This window comes from Alligator sinensis, unplaced genomic scaffold (assembly GCF_000455745.1).
Source record: "Alligator sinensis unplaced genomic scaffold, ASM45574v1 scaffold648_1, whole genome shotgun sequence".
In the NCBI taxonomy this organism is placed as follows: domain Eukaryota; kingdom Metazoa; phylum Chordata; order Crocodylia; family Alligatoridae; genus Alligator; species Alligator sinensis.
The window spans coordinates 1346857-1366577 of record NW_005842353.1 but is presented as its reverse complement, the minus strand read 5'-3'; the positions used below and the strand labels follow the sequence as shown (position 1 = coordinate 1366577).

General features: G+C 42.0%; 1 protein-coding gene across 1 annotated transcript in view; it reads left to right on the top strand.

Annotated features, from left to right (window-relative positions):
* The window catches only part of KCNH8 (potassium voltage-gated channel subfamily H member 8), a 256860-nt gene that overhangs the window by 136704 nt on the left and 100435 nt on the right, over positions 1–19721 (top strand). The window contains exon 7 of the mRNA XM_006029058.2: positions 8409–8616. Coding sequence (XP_006029120.1) covers positions 8409–8616 — 208 coding nt within the window. The remainder of the gene's footprint in view (positions 1–8408; positions 8617–19721) is intronic.

Below are 19721 nucleotides of genomic sequence, written 5' to 3'. Positions count from 1 at the left end.
CTTTCCACTTCTCCCTTTGCTTTCCTGACTCTTGCAGTAAATTATGAGTTCCATTCTTCCCATTCTGCCACCCAAGGCACTTTCACTAGGAATATATTTTCAGCATCTCTGTCTTTAAACCATTCCTCTACCTCTTTCAGTTTATCTTTCCTCTTTGCCTCTTTCAGTTTATCTTTCACCTCTCCCCCACTTCCTGCTTCCACAATCAAGCTCTGTACCCTCTCCTGCCTTCTTTTCAGCTCCCTCATCTTGTCCCTTGCCCTTCTCTTCCCAACATTCATGAAAAATGTGCCTGTTCTTCTCTTAATCATACACCACCATTCCCACCTGCTTTTATAACAATTCTTTAAGGTTCTCCATTCCTCGTACTCTACTGTAAACTCCTTACACACTTTTGTCATAAAGCAGCCTAATGTTTAGTTTCCAGAGGCTGTTTCCTTTCTTATTCCATCCCCATGTTCCCATCTCCACCCCTAGCACTCAATGGTCACTAAAACCCACATCTTGTACTCTTCCTTGTGCACCACCACTCCTTCTGAGACTAAAACAAAATTGATCCTCAAAGTTTTCCTTCCTCCTGGTTCCACTCTTGTATGTACTTTCTCTCCCACTCACGCATCCTTGAAACCTTTCTCCTTGATAATTGTCTTTAACATCTTTGAGGACCTGTCTAATTCCTCCCTCCTTACCCCACTCCCCCTTCTCCTTTCTCAGTTATGCAGTTGAAGTTCCTAGTTATGACTGTCTCTCTCCCCCCACCCCAAACAATTCCAGCTTCTGAAATAAAGTCACCTTCCCCTTCTTTTCTGTGTGTATGTGTATACATTAAACAACTCTACCTCCATCCCTTTTGTCTCCAACAACACCCTCTGTTTTCTTCCTTCTACTAACACTTGCACTTGCTTGACTTTAACTCTTGAGTTTTTAAATAACACTGTCATCTCTGCTGCCTTGTTCCAATTTGTCCTTGCCCACCATGACTGCCCCTAACCCCATCTCTTCTCCAGATATATATATGCATCTCCCTATGGTATTCCACACTCTTGAAGACATATCATGTCTACATTGATAGACCTTAAAGTTGCTGCCATTTGGTCCCACCTCTTTCTTGCCAATAAACTTCCCACATCACTGCTGACGATTAGTGACTCTGTCCCTCCCACCTTCCTCATCCATGTCACTCTAGAGAGGGAGAGTTCCCTGGTCTGGCTGCTCTCTATCTTCTTCTCGTTGCTCTTCTTCTGGTTTGCTCTTCCCTGCACAGTTTCAGCTGCTTTCACTTTCGCCTTCATTTTCATGCTTTGCTGCACCAGCTGCCAATCAGATTCCAGCTCTCAGTCCAAATCTCCATATTTGCAACTCCACTCCCACTGGTCTCTTCCCTCCTCCAATCTCTGCTTCTCTGCTCTCAGTTCACCAGCATTCATGGCCACTGCCATCTCACTGCTCCTGCTTCTCAGGCCATCAACCAACACTGCAGGCTTCCACCTGGTTGCTGCCCTTCATCTAGCCCACAAGGGGCTGAGAAGTAATATGCTGATGGGCACCCTTCATCTAGCCCACAAGGGGCTGAGAAGGTATATGCTGATGGGCCCCTACCACAAGGATAAATTAGTGCAGCCCATCTGAATACAATATATGGTCATGGCCATTGTGCTCAATTCCCATCATTACTGACTCTTTTTTAAGTCGTGGTGAGCCACTATACTGAAAACATTTTGACTTTTTCCTCACTCTCACAGCTGAGCTGTGCCTTTCTTTCCCATTTCCAGTGATTCCTATTTCTTCACCAACCTTAAATGTCTAGCAAACATCACCAATCAGGGCCCCAATCAGTTCACCCAGAATCCCTCTGTTGCCCCACCTAATAGCCTGTGGCAAGCAATTAGTGTGGCCCTGCCCTGCATGAGATGGAGCTAGGTCAAGTTGCCCTTTACCTCATCTGCCTAAACATTTTTGGAGGATCCCAGGAGCTGTGACAAGAACACCTGGTTTCAGTCATGAGTGGGGGGCTAATTGGCACATGGAACCATTTGGAAGAGGGGGAGGTATTTGGACTACACACGTATTGATCCATGCTGAGCTATGGGGAAACTATAGATTAAAACACTGTTGACTCTGCTGGGGTTCAGCCTAGTGAACTATGTGGTAAATCCTGAGCCTCTTGGCTTTGGACTAATATCATGCATAGTTTCTACCATATATAAGTAGATACAAAAGTGCTAGTTAAATATGTGTTTATGGTGTACCCATGCTAAAAACTGCAGCAGTGTCAGAAAAGATTAAATGCATCAATTCTGGATGAAGTAAGTCTGTGGGTATCCATAGTCATTTGTCTATATGCAGATTACTATAGGCATGTTTATTTCAAGGTCAGGGGGTACATTGACATGTGCAATTTACTGCACATGAATAAACTCTGGAACTTATTGGTCCAGAGTGAGGTAAATTCATGTTTGTCCTTGTCCAGCAAAAAACTCCAGAGAGTATTGCTCCAGAGTTTATTTGTGCACAACATATGGAGCCTGACTGGAGCAGCCAGGCTGGCAGGGGACCCAGGGGGCAGAGAGGAGGGGAAGCCTGCCAGTCCAGGGCTGCTCTAACTGGGCTTCATGTATTGCGGAGGGACTAGTTGAGGCACGAGGTTGTTTCACATGGGGCTAGCCAACACGCCACCCCCACTTCCCACTGACTCAGCAGCCAGCTGGATTCCAGCCCCTGCATTGGATGCTCCACCTAGGCTCCATGTGCAGTGGCTCCCTAGGGCATGAGGGTGCTTCAGTGTGGGGGCTGCCTGCTGGCTAGCCCCAGACTCTAGCACCTTTTGTGCCTCAGCCAGCCCATAGCACATGGAGCCTGGTTGGGGCAGCCCTGGGCTGGCATACTGGCCCCCCCAGATCCCCTCTCATCCCAGGCTGCTCTGACCAGGTCCACGTGCTACAGAGTGGCTGACTGAGACATGGAGGCACTTCAGCATGGGGGCTGCCTGCCAGCTAACCCCACACTGAAGCACCCTGTGTCCCAGCCAGCTGAGATATCATCTACATGTGTGCTACTGCACATAAAAATACTCTACAGCAGGGTTATACTTGTATTTTACAAGTACAACCCTGCTGTGGAGTTTATTCATTTTGTGAGACTTAATAGGGGCACACATGTAGACATTGAGACATTTACTGCACAGTTAATAAGTCTACTGTGCAGTAAACATCTTGTGTAGGTGCACCCAGGCTTTGCTCCTTGCTTCCATGTGCTCAGGGAAAGCAGGGACAGACAGTAAAGGGTGGGGGCTGCAGAAGGGGAAAGGTTGGGGGGCAAACCTGATTGCTCCCTCTCCCCCAGATTTATTTTCCCTGCTGTAGCTCTGGGAGGGGAAAAGTTAAGGCAAACTTCCAATAATTAGATTCTATACCTGGACAAGTATAACAAATTTATAATTTTTTCATATATAGAGTCTAATTACTGGGGGCTCATTTTATATTCAGGGTTGTCTTGTATTCGAACAAATGTGGTACATAGAGAGAAGTAAACAGGGCCAAAGATAGAGTTTGTTGGACTCTAAGAAAACAGAGAGCAAATGAGAAATTTGTCTTGAAGGACAGACTGGATGAATGATAAAAGATGTATGAGGAAACCCATAAGATGGTGGAGTTACAGAAGATAAGAAGGGGCATAGTCAGCTGTGTTGAAGGCCTCTGAAAGATGAAGGAGGATGCTTCTGTGATTTGGGTAAGAGGAGGTTTTTTAAGATTTTGGCAAGAGAAATTTAAATGGACTACAAGTGGTAGAAGCCAGGTGAGACATGCCTAACAGAATGGTAAAGGAATGGATAGCAAATTCAGTGAATTTATACATAGTTGAAGAAGCAAGTGGGGTCAAGTGCTTTTTAAGACAAAAGAGGCTGAAAGATGTTTGCATTCTGAACAGAAAGACAGAATAGTGAGAGGTAAAGGGGAAAGTAGGAAGGGAGAGCATGAATGCGATGAAACTATGGGGCAAATGGAGGCATAAGAGATGGGTAGGTAGGAACTTTTCCATTCAGGAGAGGAGAAGAGAGTTAAAGGGGAAATCAAGGACAAGGTAAGAAGGGGAAGGTCCTGACAATTTCTTTGCCTCCATTTTTTTAAGCAGGGACTGGGGCATCCCCCACCCTGGGTTCCCCGACGGACCCAGGGGAGGCACTGCCAGGCCCAGAGTCAGTGAGGACCTAGTCAGGGAACTTCTGGTGGGACCAGACATGTTCAAATCAGCAGGTCCTGATGATCTCCACCCCAGAGAGCTGAGGGAATTAGGAGAGGTCATTGCGGGACCCCTGGCACAACTTTATGAGCATTCATGGTGCCAAAGGACTGGAAAAGGGCCAATGTGGGCCCCATTTTCAAAAAAGGGAGGAAGGAGGACCCAGGAAACTATAGGCCCGTTAGTCTTACCTCGGTCCTGGGGAAGCTGTTTGAGAAAATTATCCAGGCGCACATCTGCAAGGGACCAGCAGTGGGGGATCATGTTTAGGGGCAACACGAGTTCATTCGAGGCAGGTCCTGTCAGACCAACCTGGTGGCCTTGTACGACCAGATCACAAAATCCTTGGATGCAGGTGTCGCGGTGAACATAGTCTTTCTGGACTTTAGGAAGGCCTTCAACACTGTTTCACCCCGTTCTTATTAAGAAATTAGGCGACTGTGGCGTCGATGCCTACATAGTCAGATGGGTCACAAATTGGCTGGAGGACCACACCCAGAGAGTGGTGGTAGATGGGTCTTTTTCATCCTGGAGGGATGGTGAGGTCCCCCAGGGCTCGATCCTCGGGCCCACACTGTTCAACATCTTTATCAACGACTTGGACAAAGGGGTGAAAAGCACCTTGTTCAAGTTCACGGATGACACTAAGATGTACGGAGAAGTGGGCACGCTGGAGGAAAGAGACAGGCTACAACTAGATCTGGACAGGTTACAGGGGTGGGTGGATGAGAACAGGATGGGTTTCAATATGGACAAGTGCAAGGTATTGCACCTGGGGGGGAAGAACCAGCAGCATACCTGCAGGCTGGGGAACTCCCTTCTCTTCAGCACAGAGGCAAAAAAGGATCTTGGAGTCACTATTGATTTCAAAATGAACATGGGCCGCCAATGTGGGGATGTGGTCAGGAAGGCTAACCACACCTTGTCATGCACCCACAGATGCATCACGAGCAGGTCCAAAGAGGTGATCCTTCCCCTCTATGTGACACTGGTCAGGCTGCAGTTGGAGTACTGCATCCAGTTCTGAGCACCGCACTTCAGGAGGGATGTGGCCAGCATCGAGAGGGTCCAGAGGAAGGCCACTCGCATGATCAGGGGGCAGCAAGGCAGACCCTATGAGCAGAGGCTACGGGACCTGAACCTTTTCAGCCTCCACAAGACAAGGCTGAGGTGGGATCTGGTGGCCATCTACGGCCATAAGTTGACTGAGGGTAGATTCAGGCTAGATATCAGGAGGCACTACTTCACAGTCAAGGTGGCTAGGATCTGGAACCAACTTCCAAGAGAAGTGGGCTCGCTTCTACCCTGGGGGTCTTCAAAAGGAGGCTGGATAATCACCTAGCTGGGGCCATTTGACTCCAGCATTCTTTCCTGCCCATGGCAGGGGGTTGGACTTGATGATCTACTTAGGTCCCTTCCAACCCTACCAACTATGAAATTATGAAACATACATTGTCAGTTTTCTCTTTAAATAAAAATTGGTAAGATCCTGTGCAGAGGAAGAAGTTGAGGCAGGAACAGGAAAGGGTTTGTGAAGCAAGTCACATCAGAATTGGGTGTATGGACATTGGAGGTGTTGGGGATTGATGGTATGGGAGTCAGTTAATTAATATGAATGATACGCATTAATATATATAATTATAATTATATCAATATGATAAAGGCAGGTCCTGCCTGAGATGTGTTATAGTCTCTGGCCCAAGTCCTGCAGTCATGCATGCTTAACTTTTCAAATATACCTAATCTCATTGACACCTGCGTACAGGATAAGAGATGAACAAAACAACACATGAAGCAGGGCAAGAGGACACAGTAACAGTGAAATGACTCTGCTATAGTAAAAAGCACTTAGTGGACTCAGTAATGCCGGTGTGAATTTGGAGCAGTTTCAGTAATCTCCATGGTTTTAGATAGGTATGACTGGGAGCCCAAGAGAACCAATAGCTAGTTTGTCATTTCATTAGTAATTTTAAACTGGCACAGGTTGCAAAGTATATTAGCCACTGCAGGCTTAGGTTTTCATAAATCCATGCTAGTTGTTTAACCTTTTAGAATATAACTTTGAGGAATGGAATCCAAACTACTCCAGTTTATACTGAATTAGCCTAGATAAATAATGGCTATAAAGTGAAAAGATTTTGATCCAGATGTCCATCTGGTGTTTTTTATAATACCTATTGCTAAGTGGTTAGGTGCTCTGGAGGGAGCTATGTAGTTTGTTTTTGCTTTTCTTACAAGGACCCTTTGCTAGCTGGTGCAGAATGAGCCAGTGGGAATGATGCTTCATGCAACTAGGAAAAAATAAAATTGTGTGGCAGGGATTTGAAAATGCTGCCTAAGTGTTATTTGATAACTGTGAAGTAGCTATAAAAAGGGTGTATGGACTGAGCATGTCCCTTACAAATATAGGATCAGATTGGATAAGCTCTTCTGCCAGTACCTAGAGGAGAGTACTCCTGAGCTTCTCATAATGACAGTTCCTGTACTCCAGCTACTGCTGAATGGGAATATGAAGGATGCAGAGCATTGAGTGGGGTGGGCTGTTTCCATGAAGAGATGCAGCAAGAAGGATGCTCCCTCTGCTCGTTGAGGAATTTTTCCTTCCTGAGACACCATTTTTGTCCTGAGATTTCCACTGTTGTGAAGCAGTAATTTACCACACTCAACATAGGAGTGAGCCCATAATGATCTCTTTGGTCTTATATCCTGCAGAATATCTATAATATGTTGCCACTTCCTATGAGCAAAATACCTGCCATTAAAAAAAAAAAATCTAATTTCCACTATGGAAGCAACTTTCTTTTCTCCAAGGCTTTATTCCTGAGCCAGTTTCATCCCATATGTAACTCCATTGATTTAGATCCCATGTTGCTAATTAGTCATACTATTTGTCATCCATAATCAAAACCTATTACAAATAGGTATGTCTTTTCTAAATATACATTGTGTCTTTGTTTGGGAAACTCAGGCAGCTGGCACACATTACAGTTACAGTTCAAGTGTTAATCACATTGTAAATAGTAACAGTGTTACACATTCAGCTGATTTATGGCACTCTAAAGTGGCAAACCAGCCATAAAGTTATTCCACAAAAAATATGGAACATCTTTGTGGCTTGTTTGTATGGCACCATAAATTGAACATGTAGCATCCCCATGTTGATGCTGACAGTCAGTTGATTGTCAGTGTCAGCATCAGGACCAGGGCAACCCTAGTCCTAATGCCAAATTTGGCTGTTGGAAGAGTGGGTTGCAAGGTTCTCTGGCAGAAGGATTTGAGGGGCACAGACTGCTGGGTATCTGGCAACCCCTGAGTCCAGAAGTCTTTCCTGCCTTGCCCTGCAGCTCCCACAGGGGGGCTGATTGTCAGACCTGCCCCAACAGCCCCAAGTCTGGAATCCACCCAGGGCCAAGTCCAACAATTATGTCATTGTCAGACCCTGCTCCCTGCCTATGGTCTTGAACCCACCTGGGACTGCCACGGCCAGTCCTGATTATCAGCTGATCATTGGACCTGGCCCAACACTCCCGTCTGGAATCTGCAGAGGGATAGGAGCAGCCCTGGGTCTGCAACAGGGCTGTCCCTGCCCAGTCTGCAGGAGCGGGCTGGGAGCAGCTCAGCAGTGATGTTATTTGGATCAGAGGAATTTTATGCCCTATCCCAACCATTGCACCTCCTGCAGTGCAAATCTAACATGGCAGAAGGTGCAGTGTTTGAGATGTATTTGAGTGTTTGTGATGTGGCAAGTTCCTACAATCCTAGTCATACCATTGTTTGAACATCTGCCAGGGGCTGCAGTTATAATAGTCTGTTTGGATTTTTTCAATTCATTTTGACAGGAGTGAATTGAAAAATACAGAACTGAAAGTGAAACCCAAGGAGTACGACTTCATAAAATACACAGTTAGAGCCCTGCATTTTGGAGTCCATTTGGTCTCAGTCTAATGTACTTAATAGATGCACGCTGAGCTAAAAATAATGTGGTGGCTTAGCCAGTGTCTGAACACTAAATTTTAAATTGCAACTCAGTGCGTGAGAGAGTCAAATAAAAGGGGAGAAATTTCAAAGGAGTTGAAAGGAAGGAGAAATTATTTTCTTTCATTAATCTATATAGCTGTCTGTTACATGTCAACTGGTGAAAATTCTTCTTGCTGTGTTTATTCCCCCAGGTCTCCCTTGTTCACCTCCTGAAGACAGTCCGGTTACTGCGTCTTTTACGTCTCCTTCAGAGACTGGATCGTTATTCCCAGCACAGCACAATTGTTCTCACACTTCTTATGTCCATGTTTGCTCTGCTTGCTCATTGGATGGCCTGCCTTTGGTACGTCATTGGGAAAAGGGAGATGGAAAAGAATAATCCCCTTACTTGGGACATAGGTAAGATTGCTTCTACTATATGAAAATGACATAATATTTTCTCTTTCTGGTTATAGTTGATAGTACTGTATCATAATACCTTGTAGAAAAAAAACAAACAAACCTGATAGTATATTTTATCAAGATCTCAAAGCTAAAGGTCCTCCCAAGACCTCAAGGATTTGGCAAGTTGGTCACAGAAAGGGAAGTGTTATTTGAGTAAATTGTTCATGATGGATCTGACTGGGATCCTATTTGAAGTTTACCAGTATGAGTGAAATTTGTGCAGTCTATGTCTGTGAGTTACTTGCACTGCTGTTGTATTTGATACTGTTATTGACTTCCATAGCAGATGTAAACACTGCAGTCTGCGCATTTTCTTCTAGAGCTCAAGATTCTCACTTGAGCAAGTTTTGTAACCTTTGCTGGCCTAAAAAGTTGTTTTACTCCACTAACTAATAAAGCATAGCTACTGGACTAACTGTTGCAATCTGGATAGTACTTAAGGTAGTGAAGTGGTTTTTTTTCCTGCTTTTCATTCCTTACTTTTTAAATCCCATGTCTTTATTTCTCCATTTTTCCCATTCTTCATTCCCTTCAATGAGGCATTTTCTCTTTGAGATATAGTATGATCTTTCTACGATTTGCAAAGATAAGATTAATTTTCAGTTAGCCACAAAACAGAAGACACAAACTTGTGTTTAAGGGCCTGATTCTAATCTCACTTACACCTTTGTAATTATGGCATTGCTTCTCATTTCCATGGGTTTAAATGAGCACAGGACAAGTCAAGGAGTCTTTATTGTTTGTCTACTGCTTTGAATTAGTCCATGCTGAGTTAGTCTTACAAAATACAAGACATACCTTTCAGAGTTAGTTGTACAAGGAACAGATATTATTTGAAATGTTCCTGCTTGCTAAATGCTTTCATTCTCTGAAAGCTGTGCGATTGGTTGAAAATGGACCACCTTGAATATACAGTGAACAGATTAGTAGGAGGCCAAATGTCAGAATGCTGCTTCCACTAGATAGTCAAAGCTGTCAGGTATGATTTGTGTAACAGTCTTGAACAAATCTCCCTCCTGTCCTCAAGAACTTCAGCAGCAACTTTTTATTATTCTGCATTCAATAGCATTTATAATACTCCAGCAATGGAAGAGTTACTGTTAGCAACAAACTAAAAGACTTGGATTTTTATAGAAATAATGTAAAATATATCTGCTTCCTTTACAAAAGATTTTTTTAAAGACCGTGTAAATTACACTTTTAATTTTTTTGCATCCATATTTAAAGATGTCACCTTCATTCTCCTTTCAAACTTATATACAGTAAGTAATATTTGTTACTTCTATGGGTATCAGTATGTTGATTCAGTAAGAAGAGCAATATGTACGCTTTGGACCATTTTACCCTATGCATGCTTTCCTAGGTTACAGTATAAACTCTGTAACATAGGAACATAGGAAAGTAGGGCTGGAAGGGACTTCACAAGATCATCTAGTCCATTCCCCTGCTAAAGGGGGACATTTCTGACTAAACCATCTGAGCCAAGTGCCAAGTATGTTATGGATAGATTCTCAAAGGGACTTGGTTATTAGGGCTGTACGAAACACCATTCTTTTGTTTTGGCATCCATTTCACCATTTCAAATGGACAGTGTTTCATTTCATCATTTCATTTAATTTTGAAGCACTGTCCTGTTTCATTTCGTTGAAACTGTTTACTGTTTCGATGCATTTCAGCATTTTGCTCGTAGACTATAATGGGGAATCATGGAAAGCCCTAAAACTTTGTCATTTCTTGTCTGATTCATATGAAAATTGCAGGGACAGTTGCCACTTCTGAGGGCATGATGCCGGCTAAGTTTCAAGGACATAGGTACAGAGGTTTATCGGAAATTGCACCTCAAACTGCAAAAAGCAAAGCTCCTGATACTTGCTGGCAGCAGCATCCTGTCATCCAGTGCAGATCCGGGGACCCGCACACCCAGGAGGGCTGCAGGGCTGTGCTGGACTCCTCCCAGGGGTGCGGGGCCCCAGATCTGTGCTGGATGACAGGAGGCTGCCGCTGCCACCTGGGACCAGCACTGGGCTTCGTGAAGCTCAGCCCAGCAGTGGGAGGTGGAGTGCAGCCCTGGCTCTGCCAGCTTCCTGCTGTTGGGCTGCGCTCTGAGTGGCTCTGCAGCCCCACTGACTACACCCAGCAGCAGGAGGTGGAGCACAGCCCTGGCTCTGCCCACCTCCCGCTGCTGAGCTGTGCTTTATGGGGCTGTGGAGCCGCTCAAAGTGCAGCCCAGTGGCAAGAGATGAAAACAGCCAGTGCTACGCTCCACCTCCCACCCCCGGACTGAGCTCCATGGGGCTCCACAGCCACACCGAGCACAGTCTGGCAGTGGGAGGTGGGCAGAGCCAAGGCTGCACTCTGCAAAATGTCAAAACATGGCTAGAGCATTACTAGGTATTTCTAGTGGTCAGACAGGGTTTGAATAACTATTTTCTATTCATGTCTTTCTGAGATCTAAGCCAGAGAATTTCTGCTTTGTTTCCATGCTGGTCCATCTTAGTGAACAATTTGACCAATCAAAGTTGTTTTAAAGACTTCATTCATTAGAAGTAAGAGGTATTGGGTACACATGTAAATATTACTTGGTGCAAAAGTCCACATACAGTATAAGGATACATCCGTGAGGACAAAAAAAGACTGAAGCTCCTGCTGGATGATGGAGAAATACTTTATTAGTTCACTTGAATGTATTTTCTGCGGCTGTGCACCATAGGCACAGAGAGGTTACAAATACACTTTGAAAGGGATCTCTACCCCATGAGGTTGATCAGTAGGGCAACCATAAGCCCTTTGAAAAAGCAGCATCTGCCTTTTTAATCAAATAGACAAAAAATCCTAATATTAATGGGAAAATGCAGCTGTATTTGTGATGTGTACCTGAGGGACTCAATTTACACAAGCTCATTATTTAATTTCTTAGTTAGACCCTAATGGCTGTAGTGGAGCTACTCTTTTATGTTCCATTGGATGACCACAACCAACTTGACTGCATAGCTAGTGTCTTCTCACTTGTCTTGTTTAAGAGTTTGCAAGACTACTTCTGCTGAATATGTTTCATGAAGCTCATAGATAGGGTGACCATACATCCTGGGTGAACTGGGACAGCTCCAGCTTCCATAGTGCTGTCCTGGCCAGTTGGTTAAAAGTCCCAAAGCAGAGTCCAGCAGGGATGCAAAGCACTAGACAGATGGCTGGGCAGGTACTGCTGCTGCTGCATAGAAGCAAGTTGGGTGGACTAAAGTGGGGTGGTACCTGCTGCAGTCCACCTGCCTTGCTCCCACACAGAAGCAGTGGCACCTGGAGCACCATGCCACTCTGTGTCCACACCAGACTCTGCTCTGGGACTTCTGCTCAACTGGCCAGGAATGGACTATGGGACTTGGGCTGTTCTGGTTTGTCCAAGATGTGTGGTCACCCTAATCACAAAAGACCACCATAACTTAATCAAAATCCTCAAAAATTCAGAAAAGAAATGCAGGAAAGAGCACTTCTGATCAACAGTGGGAATCACTGACTTGACTTTGTGATCAACTGATTAAGTCTGGGAGCACAACATAAACTATAGATGCCACTGGTTTATGATATCTCAGAACTTCCCTTGCTGACTGCTGAACTTATCTGGAAGCAGCATTCTTGATTTATAAGTCAATGGAGTCAGAAGGACCTGCAAAGCAGAGTTCTACCCCAGTAGGACATGGAGACATGACTTGCAGAGCAGTTACCTGAGTTTATAGGTTGTGTATCCAAACTACTAGGTTGCCCATTGAGGCAATGTCCAGGACATGGTCCATACTGGGAAGGACCCAATGTGGTAAGGGTTAAAGGTAGCTGCTCATATTGGGCATGGGCAGTCTAAGCCATAGATTCTAGGTAAGTACCAGTTTAGGTAATTAAGTAGTTCGAAGGATCTAGACATTAATCTAGATTCTGTCAGTATCCCTGAAGAAAGCCATCAAGCAGAAATCTCTATCATGATCATTATTGTATATTATATCTTATACTTACTGACTTAGAAAGGTTTTAATGCTTGGAAGATTTTCCCAGGCTGATGCCAAGAAACTTGAGGCATTCATCATTCTCTTCATTAGTTTTTTGTGGTCATAAGCAATCTTGTCAGTAGCTCTGAGGTTGTGTTTTGAATGTTTCCTTGAGGCTAGTCAGTTGCATCACTTGTATATCTATTTAGATTAAAATTCAAGTTATGCTTGCTTCAAAGAAAAGGTAGTCTTTTTGTTTTGTCTTTTTTATGATTATTTTAAAATATGTCCCAAGCTAGGGGTAATCCTTTGGTTTGAAACTGCACTTTAGTGCACTAATTAAAGATTTTTAGTAGTCTAGAATATGATGCAGGATTAGGATCAAGATAGTTTATACATAACTAAAATCATGTCCTATCTGGGGTATAAATAATAAACACTTCTCACACAATTCTTCACATCTTCAATATGCTATACAAATCCTAATCATAGCATATTGTATAATTAATTTAATATTTTACTTAATAATTTATGTATCAGACAACTGAAACAGGTTAAAAACTTGTTTGAAACTACACAGAGAGTTGGTATTCTCTGAGACTGGAACTCAATCTCAATCTTGTTGGTTTCCATACTAGTCTTAATGTAATGTCCTTATCATTATTTTTTTTTTATTATTAATTAACATTCACATGGACTATTCTAGCTATGTTTTTCTACAAACTTAGCCCCTCCTCCTCCAGCTGGATATTTAAATATAATTGGTTCTGTATTTAACATTTGCCCTTTCTTCCCTTCTCCTCCACCCCTATGTGCCAGATCCAGTACCCACAGCACCCACTCTGGACTGACCTGAGCAGGCACGTGTGTGGATTGCATCCCAGACTGGTTTGAGTGGGTGCTGTGGGCACTGGACTCGTCCCATGCAGGGCCAGCACTGGGGTCTGGAGAATGTGACTTTGTAGGATGGATCTCCCCCATGGGTCGTATCTTTGGCACCCCTTATTTACACAGGGTGGGAATAGCATCTTTGTCAATCTTGTTCTCCCACAACCTGTGCCTCATTATAATCCAAGCAAGCCTCACAGCACAATGTGAGAGCTTTACTCCCCATTCTACCCTGACCACATAATGGTAAATGACTGTCTTGTTTTCCTATTTTCCTTATAGAAAAGGAATACACATCAAACTGAGTCTTGTGATATGAAATATTACACATGTTGATTGCCTGTTGTTTTACTGTTACTGGCTCTGTTTTGCATATATAATTCTCAGGATATTTTGATGGCATTTATAGAACAAAATGGATTCTGTCCAGTATAAGAGTACATATAAATTCCAAGGACTTGGACACAACACACATTTATACATGTGTAAATAAAGAGCTGGCATACACATTTACTAAAATACAAGATGAGGTTTTTTCCCCCCTCAATCAGCAAAAAAAAAAAAGCCCCTTATCTTACATTTGCAAGGAAACCTCATTAAATACATGGTCTATATTTGAACTTCTGCTAAAAGCAAAATATTCTCAGTAATGGAAACAAACTATGAAGTTAATTAAATGCAGCTAGCACTGAAAATAAAGTTCATGGCCCATTTTTTGCTGATGGGAACGTACTTTTTTTTTTTTTAATTTTAGGCAAATTTTTCATGTCCCACGTCAAGTCAGTCAAATTAATTCCAAATCTATGAGTCATTCAAAAACCGTATGTGGCCGTACTACCAGCAAGCATCTTCCATCCCCACTTGGGACTTCAGATGCTTCCAAATCCTTTGGCAGGCATCCTACATGCAGGCCAAAGCCTGGAGGGTTGGGGTTCAGATGCCCCTGAGTTTCGCTTGCCTTCAGCCATATGGCCACAGAAGCAAGCTAGGAAGACATCTCTGATTTCCATAAGTCAGCGTATAACCAAGATCTTCCCACTGAAAGTGAAAGTGGGAGGCTAACTATGTATTCCCTCAGTCAGGGTACTCCCCCTGCCAAAAAAGTGGTTTTCCCCTGCCAGTAAGAAAACTACCTTAGTGATCATGGTATTTCCCCACAAGGATAGATTAGTGAAGCCCATCTGAATAAAATATATGGTAGTACCCACTTAGCACCAACTCTTTTTTAAGTCATGGTGAGCCACTGGAATGCATACATTTTTACTTCCTCCTCACTCCCACAGCTGAACTGTGCCTTTCTTTCCCATTTCCAATTTTTCCTGTTTCTTCACTAGCCTTAAATGTCTGGCAAACATCATCCAAACAATTCACCCAGAATCCCTCTGTAGCCTCATCTCTTAGCCTGTTGCACATGATTAGCATGCTGCTCTCCAAAAGGGAAAGCTGGCCCAGGTTGTCCTATGCTTTATCTGCACATAATTTTTTGAGGATCCCAGGAGTCATGACAAGAACACCTAGCTCCAGTCATGAGTGAGGGGCTAATTAGCACATGGATCCTTTGAGGGGGGTAGGTATCAGGAGTATACATGGATATTGAGCAATGATGAGCCCTGGAGTATCCATGGCCTGAAATGCTTTTAACTCTGGTGGGGGCCCAGCCCACTAAACTGTGTAGTAAATCTTGAGCTTTTTGGCTTTGGACTAATATCATGCATAGTTTGTATTACACATAAATAGGTGCCAAAGTGCTGCTTACATTTGTGTTTATGGAGTACCTGTGCTAAAAATTGCAGCAGTTTCCAAAAAAAGGTAAAATGCATCAATTCTGAATGAACTAAGTGTATGAGTGCTATATACAAACTACTACAGCTATATTTATTTCAAGGTCAGTTTTTTTCAATTTTTTTCCTCACTTCCATGTGCTCGGGGAGAGTTTGGTATGACAGTAAGAAGAGGGAGAAGGAGAAAAGTTGGAGGTACAGAGGGGTTACCTGACCCCCCCCAGGGATTTATTTTCTGTGGTGTAGCAGTGGGAGGGGGACAAATTCAAGACAAACCTCCAGGAATTAGATTCTATACCTGGAAAATGTAACAAATTTATAAACATTTCATATTTAGAATTTAATTACTGGGGGAGTCATCTTATAATCATGGTCATCTTATATTTCATTAAATATGGTAAATCCCTGAACTGGTGTAACTTATTTGAGTCTTGTAAGCTAAGTAAAGATGCTGAAAAAGCCTGAGGCTGAATCAATTTAATCTTCGCAGGTTAGTCAAAGCTGTGTATATTGAACCAATAAGCAAGTGAACAGACATTCACTTTTGTTTCCAGAAATGTAGCCACATGCCTGCAGTGGCTCAGGCCAGAAGCCAGGGGGCACTAGAGCATGCCTCCCTACTCAGCTGGAGCGGACAGCTTAGGCTAAGCCTAGTCTACCTACTGTGCAAAGAGTGATTTGCAGGGGAGGTGCTAAGCTTCCTGGGATGCTAGGGGGACTGCGAGTTAACTTTAATCTGAAGGGGATGTGGGGCAGAAGTTCAGTAAACTGATTTAACCTAAATGAGTTTAGCCTGGTACTACATCTATCCAGGTTTATCTTAAACTGGCTTTGGCCATTTTGAAAGAAGTTTATGTGCACTGAACTTCTGTTGTGTTACAGATTTGAACCTGTTTCCAATCACTTATACCAGTTTATGTGCAATTTCTGTCCCTACCCATATAGAGTTAGTCAACAAGAAAAAAATGGGTAAAACTCTACTGGTATAAGTTACACTGCTATTAGTGTCATTTGTCATGTGTCCATTTCCAGTCCAAGATCGCTGTTGGCTCCCTGCCACCTACTGGGGATATTTATAATAGCACCTACTTCAAGCAGTTATCTGGAATAGCTGGCCCTCTATCTATTTTGGCTCCCTGTGTAAAGTACCTCTGTACAGAAGACTGATATAAATTAGACTTAGTAAATGGGTTGTTTCGCTGCCCAAGACTCACTCAAGATTTGGAGCCAAAACCGGTGCTGTAGTGACCACTGGATTGGACAGGTTATGAATGAGTTATATTTATTTTCATACCAGTGTGACTGTGAACTGAATAATTTATATAAGGGAGTAAAAATTATCAAACTAAATTAAAGTTATCAAATGAATATTTCAAGCTTTTAAAAAGATGGGGTGTCTTCAGAAGCTTCCCTGCTGCAAAAGGCTCATTTAAATGGTCAGGTTCAGCAAGTCAGAATTATAGATAACCTGACCACTCCATCGAGACACTAACTTAGAGCTGATAAATTCAGGCTTATAAATCCTTGCAGGGAAAGAATTACATTTTTGACTAAATTATATAATTCTCTAGTCAAGGTCAGCATTTTTGCTCAGTTTATGATCTCTGCCCCATAGCATTTAATTTTAAATTTCTGTTTTGGCATATTCATTATGTTTTTAGATTATTGGTATTTTAAATTTGTCATCATATTGGTGAGTATGATATCTGTTATTCTGAAGCTACAACCCTTTCTAAGTTTTCTGAAGCTGCTTTAAGAAGAGAAAAATATAATTATAATCTCACTTAAATGTTGACCTCTTCAATTGAACAAGATACACGGTAAGGTTCTAGTAATTTGGTCCTTTGTTGTGTGGGATGTGCATGCATCTTCTTGCTTCTCTATTTCTGATGTCTGGGGGGGAAATGAAAAGGATTAATTCATCTCAGAATTCTTTTTCTTTCAATTCATGTTTGAAAAAAAATGGTTGCCAGTTAAAACTATCACAAAGCATTTTTGGACTCCAGTTTCTTAGAGATTTTAACCAACAAATTTAGATAATCTCTCAGAACAAAATAATTATCCCAGAGATTGTGGTATATGGATAGTGATTTGGGAGGGATGAAATGGTTAGAATAAAACAAATCATTCCCAAATGAATTTTAGACCATTCAGTAATTTTTGTAAACAGTTGGCAATACTTCTCTCAGTGATGTTTGTAAATTGTATTTATTTGATATCAAAATGTAAGGAAAAGAAAAGTAAAAAATTATCATAAAAGCTGTTTTCAGCTGATCCAAAACAGGAAGTGTACACAATTTCTTGAAAATGTCTGTTCTGGAAAAAATTTTCAGTATAGAAAATATTATTTTTAAGTACAGTTATCTAACAAAGAAAGTCTGGGCAAGAATCATTTAAAACATGATTCCCAACCTTTTGAATGTTATCCCTTCTTAACAGTAGTGATTAGAATGTATTGTATTATTGTGTAACATATATATTGACTGGAAACACAGTGTCACAAATTCAGGGAAAATCCATCAATTCAGGCCTGTAACCTTGATCTGTATTCCTGTTTCTAAATTACGAATCTGAGTGAAAGCATTTTTGCTAAGAAGTATTCTAAGAAAGCCATGGGAAAGCTTGAATTGTAAAAATTCTAGATTAATTCCTATTAATGTTTTTTTTCCCAAGAAATTATCTGAAAGGATCAGACCTGATTCTGCCAAACTTGGTCTCACTGAAAGTGTTTACTCATGTGAACAGTCCCACTGAAGCTGACAGGACTTACATGCTTGAGTAAGCATTGCTAGTCAGGGAAATTTCCTCTGATTCTTTAACCAAAATCTAGCCTCTACTTTATATATAAACACATGTACACACATTTTGGGTAAAACTGTAAATATAGAATGTGTCACTTCAGTACCCAACTTCTAGAATTCAGATACAAAAGCATATACTTATTTGTAGGCTGTATCTATTTCTCTATGTGCAGATAGTGCTTATAAAAGTGTCTACATAGTGCCTGCATAGTGTCTGCATAGTGCCTACACAAAACTATATGAAATATTTATAGATTATCCATTCGCAACTTTTAACAGGATGTTATGTAGTAGAGTCAATTTTTAGTCACAGATTTTTGTTTAGCAGAAAATGCAGCTTCCACAAGATCAAAAGTTTCCTCTGGGAAATTTAGGTTTTTCTGACATTTTTTTGTTTTGTTCTGTTTTGTTCTGTTTTATTTTGTTCTGCACTTGAAAAATTTCAGTGAAATATTTTGCTTTTGATATGGCTGTTCTGAGTCAAAATATTTGACTTCATTAAACTGAATTCAATTGAACTATTTAGGTTGGGGTCAGTTTAATATTGATTTGGGTCTGACCTTTTTTAAGTTCCTCATGGGGGTTACTCTATGGAAGCTTCCCTCTTCTGCTGTCTTCTGTGGGCTAGGTTCTCTGGCTGGACTCCATGTCCCTTTATGTACTGCAGCCACCTGTGATAGAATCATGTTGATGCACAATTAGAGTCATGGGGATTGAGAGATATCTCTGAAATCATAATCTAGCTATGAAGCCCAGTCAATAGGGGAGAATGGAGGCATAGAGCACCAGAATTTTACAGTACCTATGAAACACCAGAACAACCCAAGTAGGCAGATTTCAGGCTGAATCAAAATGAAACATTTCATATCATATCAACATTTTTTGGAATGTTCCTTTCCAACGGGAATTTGTTTTCCCATTTCCATTTACCCCAGATGAGGACTAGTTCAATTGTTACAACATCAAAATTGCCAATCCAACATAAATTCCAATTTGGAATACAACTGTGTATGCTTTACAGCAAATATGTCTCCAAATATAGCACTATATGAAAATGCATATCCCCAAAGTAAAGCTGGAAACTATCCTATTTCTTACTCCACTTGTTCTTTTGTGGGAAAAATCAAAAGATTTTAGTCTAATAAAAAAACCGCTTTGTAGAGTAGGCAAAACCTGGGATATTCTTCTCAGATTTTCTTAGCCCAGGTCAAAATTGTTTAATGTAAGCCTTCTTTAGAAAAAAGTTGTTTAAAGCTCATCATGACTAGGGACAGACATTACACATAAAGTCAGTTTAAGTGATCAGAAACAGGTTTAAATGTGTAACAGAACAGATGTTCAGTGCACATAAACCATTTTGAAAATGACTGACTGAAACCGGCTTGAGATAAACCTGGTTGAATGTAGTATTATAGTTAACTGATTTGGCTGAAGCCAGTTTATGAAATGTCTGCCTCAGACCCCTTAATGGTTTTAAGGTAAACCAGACATTCCCAGCATCCCAGCATGCTCTCTGGGCTGGGTGGGGCTCTCTGCTCCACATCAGGGCTGGCTCCTTCCCTCTGCATCTGCCTGGCTTCTCCGTACTAAACAGGAATTATCCCTGCCCCCCCCCC